At 36.2% G+C, this 12,470-nt stretch overlaps 1 protein-coding gene across 2 annotated transcripts; it reads right to left on the bottom strand.

Moving 5' to 3' along the window:
- Positions 1-2,926, bottom strand: LOC140985694 (peroxisomal membrane protein 11C-like). 2 transcript variants are annotated; one of them, XM_073453578.1, is made up of 8 exons: positions 2,639-2,926; positions 1,769-1,972; positions 1,541-1,615; positions 1,390-1,464; positions 1,229-1,309; positions 738-812; positions 462-635; positions 1-337 (listed from the first exon to the last, which is right to left on the bottom strand). In XM_073453578.1, the coding sequence occupies exons 2-8, from the start codon at positions 1,958-1,960 to the stop codon at positions 302-304; spliced, it is 708 nt and encodes a 235-aa protein (XP_073309679.1). In that variant the 5' UTR covers positions 1,961-1,972; positions 2,639-2,926; the 3' UTR covers positions 1-301. The 2 variants fall into 2 exon arrangements, with proteins under 2 accessions (XP_073309679.1, XP_073309678.1); XM_073453577.1 differs by having other exon boundaries at positions 2,749-2,923.
- Between the last annotated feature and the right edge of the window lie 9,544 nt (positions 2,927-12,470).

Below are 12,470 nucleotides of genomic sequence, written 5' to 3'. Positions count from 1 at the left end.
TAGTCAAAATATTTAACTTTAAGTCTCCATACAGATATGGAGCATGAAAATACCCAAGAACATAATGCCTTGTAAATCTGCAAGATGTTGCTCATCAATATAGTGAAAGTAGCAGTCATTTTGTTTGGTTCACCTGATCACCTTAGGAAGCTGCAAATATATTATCAATAGGGTGTTTTTTTTACTGAAACGAGCTACGACAACAGTTGACATTAAACAAGGTGACGAACCACAACCGACGGTCCAGCATCATGCACGGATTCATGACTGAGCGATATGATGACAAAATAAAGTTCCTTCTTCAGGTTGTTTTTGCCTTCTGTGGTGAAGGAAGCAACTGCACAGAACAAGGAAACAGCATTGCATAATCAAAATACGTCGATTCATCATCTTAAACAACTAGTCTATCATTCCAAACTATAGAAGAATATAAAAAAAACGCAACATGAAAAAAGAAATACCTGGTAGCAGGAGATGAGAGAGCTTGCAAATCCAAAGACACCAGTTACCCGAGGAGTGACTTTCTTGGGTACTAATTGAAGCAAGCCAACTGCAACCACCAAGTCCATGGTCGCTTTTACAAGAGCTATCGATCTGCCGTTGGATTTTTTCATCTTACTCTGATAGTTTTCATTCTGTAATGAAACAATCAAAGAGGATGGCAAAAGAATGTATTAACAAGACAAATTCAAGGTTTAGATAACCAAATTATGTGATGTCAAATCCATACAACAAACCTTGTATTTATCAGTATTCTTCAGTTCCTTCTCCAACTTCTTAATTGATGCTGAAAGCCTACCAAGCTCACCAATCTGAAGCAATAAATGTAAGCACACAAAACATGTTAGTTGATTTGTATGCCTTTTCAGGATCGATTGAAATCAAAGCCAATAAAATTTAATCACATTTAATGATACCTACATTAATTCATAATATGATTTTATTTTGATTTATTTATAGTAAATTTATTTACCATATTTACGTTTAAGCCATTTTTTCACCCATGAGAAAGTGCTGGTTGCATCCAAAATGGAGAAAGCATGCATAGTAAGAGTTTTATCCCTTTGGTCATTTGTCAGTTGATAGTGGATATTACTGCCTGATGGTTTTACTATACAAATCTTATGTTATTTTTGTTTTATTCCTCTCTACAACTAAACTTAAACAGGAATCAAACAAAAACTTCATGCTCCGGCTACAAAATTGAAGTGGAAGGTTGGCAATATACCTCAACCAAAATGGTGCAGACAGAAGCGCCTAACCAAGAGAAGAGAGATATCCTTCCAATTAGTTCTAGACGTTCTTTGTTCTGCATCAAGAAAACACTTGCTCACCCCAACAACAAATTTTTACCAATAAGGGCTGAATTAGAGAAGTTTTGAGGCTTACCTTATACATTCCTGTCCTACCCAACCATGAAATTTGATCCAAAAACAAGAAAGTGGACAAAAGCGCATTTGTCGACTGCATTTTGCACCAACTAAAATGGTAATAGCGCCCATAAGAAGATCAAATGGAATCATTATCATGGATTCAATACCTTTCCCAACAAAATCAGAGGAAGTGGAGTCTCGGGAGCGCTTGGACTGATGAGAGGATGGAGACAATTGATAAACTGTAAAATACAAAGGGACATAGAAACTCTGTCAAGATTGTGCATGCAACTAAGATATAAGACCAAAACATCGCTCATCTGTAACGTTAGAACAAAATATCTCTCTGGAATGAAAACTACACTTTCCTCGTAGAAAATACTTGAACCGCTGACCTTAAATAAACGAAAAACTTTTCGAGCTGAGCTAGTTGATTTGTCAACATCTTGAGCCGTTCCAGGCTCTCCATTACTCAAGAATTTCGAACCATATTGTATGGCCCTGCATATCTTATCCCTGGCTTCAGCCTTGTTCAGATAAATGATAGCAAGAGCAAGCTCTGCTCTGGCAACATCTAATGAACTCATCTTTTATCTTACCTGAAAGGTAAAAAAAGAAGACGATTGCTACAGGCCATATTCATGTTAATCAAACAGCAGGCATGTGTATTTAGTAACACAACACTAAAGTAGAACATATAATCCAGCCTCGATATGATATGATAGTCCAACAACTCTTATATAAGAGAGCCGAGTTCTTTATTCGACATCCTTCACGGCGAGCTTACACGCAGCTAGTTTCTTGTGACTTTAACTGATGCACATGATTTTAGTTTATTACAAGTGGAGCATGGATTAAGAGTCCCCCAAGAAGTATACTCCATGGTTCCCATTCTCATACACATCATCTTACTTCGATTCGATAATCATTTAATTCTTTAATTTTTTGAAGTATTGAACAATATACAACTGCACCAACATCAACAATTGAATGAATTACTCAAAGAATTGTTATCTATATGCAAAGTCCTCAAGAAAAAGCTCTCACAGTCATAATATCTTTGTAGAACAACTTTCACTATCAATTTTCTCCCACAATTAACTGAAAGAACAAGGATGACGCACATTCATTTCCATAATCCGTCCTACGAAATTCATAGCAATCTAAAGAATCACAGATGAATGATCACATCTTATTCAAAAACTATAGAAAACCCGTTGACTTACTCTTAACAGGAAGATATAATATATCATTTAATCAAGTACCAAAAAGGAAGAAACACCAAATTTCTACTGATTTCAGAGAAAACCTATCAATGAATCATCAGAAACAACATCACAGATCCATCGACAACTTGAGTAGGCGTGATTATTACCTGTTTTTGTGCCGATTATGTTGCTCGAAATTCACAATATTAATGTTTACTCTCTCTCTCTCTATCTCTGCCTACTTCCACTCTCTAAGCAAACAGTTCTTGTTCGGCGGCTTGACTTGTTTCGCTCGATGGTAGATTTCGTGTCATCAAATGCTTGCCAAAATTGACCCATCGTTTTCCAAGAAATTCAGAAATTGCATGCACGGATTTGGCCGCCATGTTAATTTAATATTTTTATAATAAAAAAAACTAAAATACTAATTTCATTCTTCTTTATTTCATTAAAAAACTAAAATACTAATTTCATTCTTCTCTATTTCATTAAATTAAACGGGATAACGGCATATATCACCGTGGTGAAAATAAAAATAAATAAAATCCCATTTATTAAATTAGTACTGTTTTACATCCATGCATTTTTTTTTAAAAAAAAAAAACATACATGCACTTTAAACACTTCAAAAACAAAAATATTTGCAAATAAAATATGTGTAAATAAGTTTGATGTGTATTATCTCTTACTAATGATCGAGCGCACATGATGTGTGCTATATGATTTTTGGAAAAACTATTTTGGAACTTACACGATGAATTTTCAACTAAATTAGTGGAAGAAGAAGAAGTTTTCCTCCTTTAAAGTTTGATGGTGCAAAGAAATTCACATACACAGAGTTTGGTCTGGAGAGTAAAATCGGATCTTGAAGATGCTGGTGTGGAATAGCCTGAGGCAAACCGGAATATCGTCGAGGTTCGATCTAAAGTTTGCACATGCTAACGAACGTTAGAGGGCGCAACCCCTCCAATTTTAAGCAAGTCTGGATAGCAAGCTTAAGCGTGCGAAATATAGTAGTGCTTGTGTAAAGCCATCCCCCTAAATCGTAACACGTAATTGGTATTTATAGAGTTAAAACTAGGTACCTTATATGAAAAGAACACTCATATAGTAAGAGTTCTAGTATGACAAGAATTCTAAGATTGCAGAAATCCATGATGGGTAACATATCCCCATTCTTTTGGGATTCTCTCTTTATCATCAAATATTCGTTCGAGAGTTCTTATATGGCTAGAACTCCGCCTACTACCGAACTGATTCATACTTATCTTGGCTATTTTTAGCTCGGAACTCTTGTACTCGTCCAGTCGAATGATTATGCTCGGAAGATATGTGATCGATTTGAAATGGACTCGGCCATTTGGGGCCCATCATCCGACGTTGAGTCCACTCAGTGATGGGCTTGGGCCAAAATAGATCCGGGTCGGGTTGGAAATCATGGGGATATGAATGGCACCATTATTTTTTGGTCTAAAAGAAGTATGAAGTTTAGAACATTTAGATTCTATGTTTGTTAAGACCTCATCCGATCAGTCGAAATTGCGCGGGAGAGGATCCCGATCAGAATGCTTCACGAAGCACTTGGATATGTGTGTGTGATTTTTTGTGCTTTCGTGGATCTCTTCCAGTCCGTACAAGTGACCGAACATGAGTTCAACACGTAACCAATTTGTTTCAACCATCCTATTTAGCACGGACGATCCATATTTTCTGATCGTTGCACTTATCGAGGCAACTACTTGGCTATCTGGCTGCATCGAGACTGTCACATAACTTTTGACCATGTGGCTGTGATAATTTGTTTCCCCTATAAATAGTGCTTGTTTTTTTTCTTCTTTATTCGCACTTTATTCACTTTCGCATCGTTACTCTGCAAAATTTGCTATATGTCCCCACCAAAAAATCCCACTCGAATCACTATTTGACCAGTAAGTATTCTCTTAGCCAACTTTAGAATGTCAAGCCCTGATCATACGATAGTTGAGGAGGTGACCGAGAAAATAGATGCCCACCAAATACAAGGTATGGATGTCTTGGTTGAAAGGGTAGACATAGCCGATTCGAAAGCCAATTCCTCGGTCTCTGAGGATTTTGATGAGGATAGAGCTCATAGACATAAGTCGATGACCGTTAAGGCCATAGAGCAACGCCTTAAGAGAAGAGAGGGGCTAAAGTGGTATGAGATAGTCGGATCCTACCTCAACCTTGGTAGAGGTGACGTAATTAGGGAGGGCTCAAACATGCATGTTGGTTATGACCTAGCCATGCTCGAGGCAGAGGATCGAGCCCATACTCCCGCTCTTGGTTATCACACTTTCTATACTGACCAGGTGGATATGGGCCTCCGATTCCCCATTCCCCTCACTATCCAAGAGTCATGCAAGTACTGTGCATTTCTTTAAATCAACTACTCCCGAACTCCTATGCCACCCTTTTATCCTTAGGAGTTATTTTTAAGTTCTTCGCTCTGCAGATCTTAGTAGGCCTTTTCCTTATGTTTGTTTTTATTAAGAAAATGGGTCTGGGTAAATTTTGCATCAGCCCTAAGATTGAACACAAGTTTTTGGTCGACAACCCGACCTCCCATAAAGGATGGCCCAACCGATTCTTCTATGTTCAAGCTCCCGAGTCCTAGCCCTGAGTCTGTGACATTGGTTGGGCTAATGAAATCACCTCTCGATCTCCTCATCCCCTTACCCCCGAGCCCAGGCTCTCAAACTTCTTGGCCATCATGTCATCTAAATGCTTCCAAACTACTACATTGGTTCAGGACAATTTATTGTATCGGTTCGTTTTCTGCCGAAAAATGGTTCCAATAGTTGGAGATTTAGGTAGGGTCAGGGCTTTTCCCTCATCACATATTTATTATTATTATTTATTTTTACTGACCTGAATCATGATTTATTTTTCCTGTTCAGACGACATGATGACCAAAGATGAAATGATGAAGCTATGCAAGCAGAAGAAAAGCGAGGAGGAGGCTTCCGAACAGGCTTCTCCCAATATGGCCTCGAGAAATTCTCTTGGAAGAGGAAGACACCATCTCAAATGGCTCCGAGGCCAAAGATCGTAGTCTCTGTGTCTAAGAGCCCTTCAGGTGAGGGCGAAGGTTCTGTTTCGAGGGATCGAGGCACTACAAAAGCCCTATGTTGACCTGGAGGATTCTCCAGCACAAATCCCCGTTCTTGACCACCGATTCCTTTTAGCCTTCGTAGTCTCTCTAATTCAGGATGACTTAGGCTGAGCTACCTTCTACACGCTCCCCTAGGTGGACTTGTTAGCCGTGCAAACAGTCACCGATCGGGAAGTGGATGAGAAGATGGCTCTCGATCTTCTTCAGGTAAGACTTTAACATGCTTCTTTACTTTCCGAAATTTATCTGAACTCGCTTCAGGTTGCCAAATCCCAAGCCTTGGTCCACTCCAAAATGAAAGAACTGAAGGAAGTCTGGCCCGACATGGGTAGATGATGGAACTGCTTTGGAACCTGGAGAGCCAGTCAGCCGAGGAGAGATTTGTTTTGGGGTCCGAGCTCAAAGCAGTTTGGAAAAGAGCCTAGGCGGCAGAGGCAAAGGCCAATGCGAGAGCTGAGCAGGCCGAGCCAAAGAGCGTCTGACTGTTTAATGAGAACTTGGCTCTGGAGAGAATTTTCGAGCCATAGGCAAGAGGCCGAGGCCTTATGGGCAAGCAAGAAAGAAGAATTCCTGAAGTCCCAATAAGAAGCCTTTGCTTACGAATTTACATGGCTCTAAACTTGTCCATATTCAAAGGGATATAAGTGGCAAATTGATTGAGCAGTTCACTCGGATTGGCCCGAGTGGATTGTGTTCAAGGCCTGGCCTCCCTGGCTGAACTTCTTTTTGAGGTTGAGGCATGGACTTGGGCTTTCAATCCGTGATGTTTGTGCTTCTTACACGTTGATGTATTTTCATCTTTTCCAAGAGTCCTTCGAAATTTGTGAGAGCCTTTTTTACCAGTGAGTCGAAAAGATCCCCTGGTTGTAAACCTTGAATAAAAGTATTCACATGTAAATTAGGGGTGGCAGAGGAAAATTCCATCGCCTTAACATTGAATCTGTGAGTGTGTGCCTGCAAGATTTCTTGTTCCAATTGTTTCATGCTATACAAGCTCAAAGTGGTTAAGGGCTGCCTTTAATGCTTACAAAGCAATGAGAGAACGTCCGATTAAAGTCCTGGAAAGTGCGGATGCTGCCGAACTCGATCGTATTGAACAAAAACTGAGCCGATACTCCTAGATTATTAACGAAAACTTTGCACTTGATGGGATCGGCATATTGATGTAACAAAGAAGCATTCTCGAACCAAGCAAGATACTCTTCCAGAACTCTCTTCCCAATGTATTCCCCGACGTCAGGATATCTGAAATGTAGCCACCCCCCACCCTCCAAAAAAAAAAAACTCATAACACATACCTAGTATTTATAGAATTGAAACTAAATATCTTGTATGGAAAGAACTCTGATATGGTAAGAGTCCCAGTATGACAAGAATTCTAAGATGACAAGAATCCTTGCTGGGTAAGTCTCACAAAAATACTAGATTGCGTGGATTTTTGCTTTATCTCACATATTCGAATAATATTTCTATGTTCTTCCGGGATTCTTTCCTTATCATCAAATATTCATTCAAGAGATCTTATATGGCTAGGACTTCGCCTACTGCCGAACTGATTCATACTTAGCTTGGCTATTTTTAGCTCGGAACTCTTGTACTCGGCCGGTCGGATGATCATGCTCGAAAGACATGTGATCGATTTGAAATGGACTCGGCCATCTGGTGACCATCATCTGACGTTGATCTCACGCAGGGGTTTTTATTTGCTAATTTTTTAAAAAAATTAATTTCAAAAATAGTGTGGGTGTGGCGGACACCTGCAGCGTCTGCTGCCACTGCATTGCGCTGCATCTTTTTTAGCATCTGCAGTCTGTTGTAGGCGTAAGTGAACGCTGTAGGTTCAATAATTTCACCCGAAAATTGATCAATTCTTTATTATAAATAAAGTCATCATATGAAGAGTAAAATAATCAAACGAAAAAAAAACATGTATTTGTCCATACAAGAACAATTATGTGTGTATTTGAAAAATGAAGATTGCATTTTTTTATTGTCTACATATATCAAGTATTATATTATTTTTTAATTTATGCTTAATAACTTTAAGTTTTATTTTTATATGTATTATTTAATTTTTTATCAGAATAATTTGTACTAACTTACTATTTTATATAACTTATTTCAAAATGACAGAAAATCGAGGTCCAGAAGATCTCAGTGTTTTCTCTAGTTACAAACAACGCATATGTCATCAACAATTTCTTCTAAAACTGTTGATGCTATTGTAAGAGTTAAGCTATTAGAAAATCTGATTTGGATGTTATATATTAGAAATTATTTACACAATCGTGTCCTTGCATACTTAAATCATATGAGATTTTATGGGTTTTACAATGTAGCTTTCGAGTGTTTGACAATCATTTGATTACTGTTCTTGTTGAACAATGACGACGCGAGACATACACATTTTTATTTTAGATGTGGTGAATCAACTATCACGTTACAAGATGTTTCGATAATTTGTGGTCTAACAATTGATGGTAACCCAATGACTGTAATAAATATTTCACTTACAGTTGGTTAATGGCAACATATATGTCTTGACTTGTTGGATTTGCGTCACCATAGTATTTTAAAGGTGGTCATTTGTCTTTGACTGCACTACACGATCACTGCATTTCTACCTTAATTTATGGTAATAGTTCAAAAATAGATGTCGTGAAATACACATGTTGTGTAGCATTGATAATTGTTGGAGGAATATTGTTCCCGAATTATCAAGGAGGTCGGCTAGACTCATGTGTTTGCAATTGCTGCATGACATTGTTCGTGTATAATCTTATAGTTAGGGAAGTGCGGTTTTAACATTTATATTCCGCGAGATGTGCAATGCAACACAAATAAGAAAATCTACAATATTTGGACATTTATATATTCTGTAGGTATAAAATATGTATTTTCATTATTTAATACAACATATGACTTTTAAGTGTTATTATTATTAGATATGGGCATAAAGCAAGATTAAATTGGTTAACCCCGACCGAGATGGGTTAACAACTGTTGTGTCTCCAAGTCAACCCGATGATATTTTTCCAATTGAACCATATAGTGCACGGTAATATCTAAAACTTTTTATCCTAATAAAATCTATAACTATTTATAAATTTTTTAATATGTAATCATATTTGTTAAACTATAGGTGGAAAGATGTGTTTAGTTACACAATTTCACCGACTCATGTTGTAAGAAATTATAAGGGACTGTATTGATCGTATAAATAATAATGAGGTATTTTTGGATTATTTAAATTTTTTAATAATTATATGAAGTTTAAATTAATTTTTTTTTCATTTTAACTAGATCATTTTCAAGAAAAAATGATATAGATGTAAAGAAAATTATTGATTCATGTGACAACAAAACATGAAGATGTTTTTTCCCTCTCATTTGATTTGAAATCGTGGATATACATCGTCCCAATCAGGTGATGAGACAATTCAAAATACAACAATATATTCTAGTGTATGTTCTTGTTCACGAGAATTGGTCATCGCAACACATATTGGAAAGAATATCGTCAAAATGCAATTCTTATATTGAATAGACAGTTGAGATATGTTTTCCAAGGAGAACGACATAGGAGATCGAGGTAAAATGATGACAATTATTTTCAATGGTATGAGCGAATAACTGTCTGTTTTATATCTCCTGCCGTGAATGGACATGGTTTTCTGTCATATCCATACCATATGTTTGCCGAACAACATAACATCCACAAAATTTCAGTACGCCTTCTCCTTATTTGCATCATTCATCATTAGGGTGGGGGAGTGATATGGTTAGGCCATCAAGTCGGTTTACCACTATTAGTCCATCAGCTGAGTTTAATATTATACTACCCATTTTTTAGATATGAAACTACAAGACCATTTGGGTCATCAGATTTTTTTGGTAATATAAGGTCATATGGTCCATCAGGTTTTTTTGGTAACATAGGCACATATGGTCCATCAGGTTTTTTGGGCAATACATGGCCATCTAATCCATCAGGTTTTTCGGTAAAACATGCTCATTTGGTCAATCAGGTTTTTTTTTTTCACAATGTAGGGTCATTTGATCCATCAGGTATTTTCGGTAATTCATGGCAATCTGGTCCCTGTTTTTTGATAATACAGGCTCATGGGTAATAGAGGGTCATCTGGTCCATCAGATTTTTGGGTAATACAAAGCCATATGGACCATCAGGTTTTTTGGTAATACAGAGACATTTGATCCATCAGGTGCTGCCCAACATTCGTTTGATGACCATGATTATCAAAATCCAATTTGGTCAAATGTCCAAAGTTTTATAGATCTTATTAATGTTGGTCTGCAACAACTTGTTCATGATATACGACCCAAGAGAAATGTTATTTCACCTGTCAGTTTTCCAGGTTATTCAGATTTGCAAAATGTTATTAATCAAGATATTAGATTGCATAGAGGAACAAGAAAACCTAATCCACCTGAGTTTGGAACTAGAAGCCATCTGTATCATTGTAATTTTGATGATGATTCTTCTGATTGAAATTTTATAATTGAGATTTTTCTGATTGGAACGAGAAGCTATCTGTATCATTGTATAAATTAAATTATATATTGCACTAAAATTTCATATGTATCATTATATATATTTGAATTATATAAAATATTGATTTTATTTTTAAAAATTTAAATAAAATACTTGTATATAAACAACTAAAATATAATATTTAGCACGAATATTCATTATAAATAACTGTTAACCAACATCAATATAAAATACATATTCATTGATAAGAAGTTAATTTTTTTTGTCGGTTCTATCCCACCAGCTCTTCTTCTTTCACGTCTAACCGGGTTGTGGTGTAAATCAAAGGTGGGTGGATCATAGTATCGTTCATATGCAAGAAGTTGAAATCTTCCCTTATACATTGCTAGGTACTTAGACATGTTGTACCACAGCTGCAAAAGTGTTGTGGGATCTAACGAGTACCATTTAATAGTGCAAATAGCATGAGAACATGAGATACCAAAAATTGTCCATTTACCACATGAAAAATCGCTGGTTGATAATTTCACCACTGGAAATGTTTGCCACGACTCGGCCTTCCTCCAGTCGCAATCGAAGCAGCTTTCTTTCGTACATTATATTTGGAAACACGATGTTCACTAGATTTTCTCCCATTCCTCATTATTCAGACATGCATAATCTGGCCATAGCTGATTTTCCTGAATCATATGACTACCTGTTGTCACATGTTCAATGAAGTACTGTACGAATCTCAAAAATGTCAAGTGTATTATAGCAGATATAGGAAGTCTACGAGCTCCCTTTAACACATTGTTTAAACATTCTGACATTTTGGTTGTCATCACCCTATGATGCCAACCACCATCATGGGCTATAATCCATTTCTCTTTTGAGATTCCAGCCAAATATCTGTGTTCCAAAATGTTCTTGTTCTTTTTCGCCTCCATTGTTGCTTCAAACTTACAAATTTGTGTTGTGTGTCTGCCTACAAGCATAAATATTTCAAATGCACATCTTTGAATTTAAAATTAAAATTTGAGCAGACGTGTCTCAAACAAAAATGATGCATACCATGAGGAGGTCGAAAATAGGATAGATCCTGATCAGCTGCTCACACAAATTCCATCATGTATGTCAGAAATTAGACCCGCACTATTTGCACTTCAAACATGTCGGCCAAGATTCTCCAAGAACCATTTCTAGGAATCATATGTTTCTTCATCCATAATGGCGAATGCTAGGTGTAGAACCTGATTGTTCGTATCCAGATTGACACGATCAAAATTTTATGGTTGTATTTTGTGTATAAATATGTACCATCGACACTAATAATTTTACGACAGTGCCGAAACTTATCTACACATGGCTTGAATGCCCAGAAAACATAGTTCAATATCTTCATCGCTTCGGTGTTTTATCTGAGATGCTTCCACTCCACAATTATTCCCTGATTATATTTGGACATGACACATATATATATTGGAAGTAGTTGCACCGAGCTCTCCCATGTACCATAAGCAATTTTCACTGCACGTTTCAAACTTCGCCATGCTTTCGTATACGAGATTTGATATTCATATTTATCTCACACATTTATCAAAAATAACAGTATATTACTATTATTACAAATATATTAGTATTGTTATATATTTATAGTAGTATTACCTAAGATTCTAACAAAAATTAATTACTAAAACTAACTTTTAACTACGATGATATATATTAACTTAATGATAAAAGTATTAAAAATATTAAATAATATATTTATTATCAGAATATTATTATTAGTATTTGAAATTATTATGATTTAGAACGCTATTATAATTATTGTCAATCCCTCCAAAATTATATGTAGCACAAATGTGACCACAAATGTGTTTGCACACATCCTTGAATATAATCAAGAGTAGAATCCGTGGCAAGACCGCAACATATTCTATTTTTTTTTAAAATTTTATAATAAAGTATAAATTTATATATAAATTAATAAAAACCCGGAAAATGCTGTAGGTGAGTCTCAGAATGTGTGACAGTGTTATCCAGATTGTTATGCTTTGTGAAACTTTTGAATTTGTAATATTTTTATAATTTTTTTATATTATTTTTTAAAAAAGCCATAGTATATTCGACCGATCCATTCTTGATAATAACATTACCACCAAAATATAAAAAAACATCGATAGTAGCCATTTAGAAGAAAAAATTTCGGATAGAGAGAAAATTTAAACAAACTGACAGAATAATTTTGGACTGAAGAAGTG

The sequence above is a fragment of the Primulina huaijiensis genome, chromosome 10, assembly GCF_012295235.1.
Source record: "Primulina huaijiensis isolate GDHJ02 chromosome 10, ASM1229523v2, whole genome shotgun sequence".
Taxonomy (NCBI): domain Eukaryota; kingdom Viridiplantae; phylum Streptophyta; class Magnoliopsida; order Lamiales; family Gesneriaceae; genus Primulina; species Primulina huaijiensis.
Note: the sequence above shows the minus strand (reverse complement) of the source record. Positions and strands in the feature narration are given on the sequence as shown.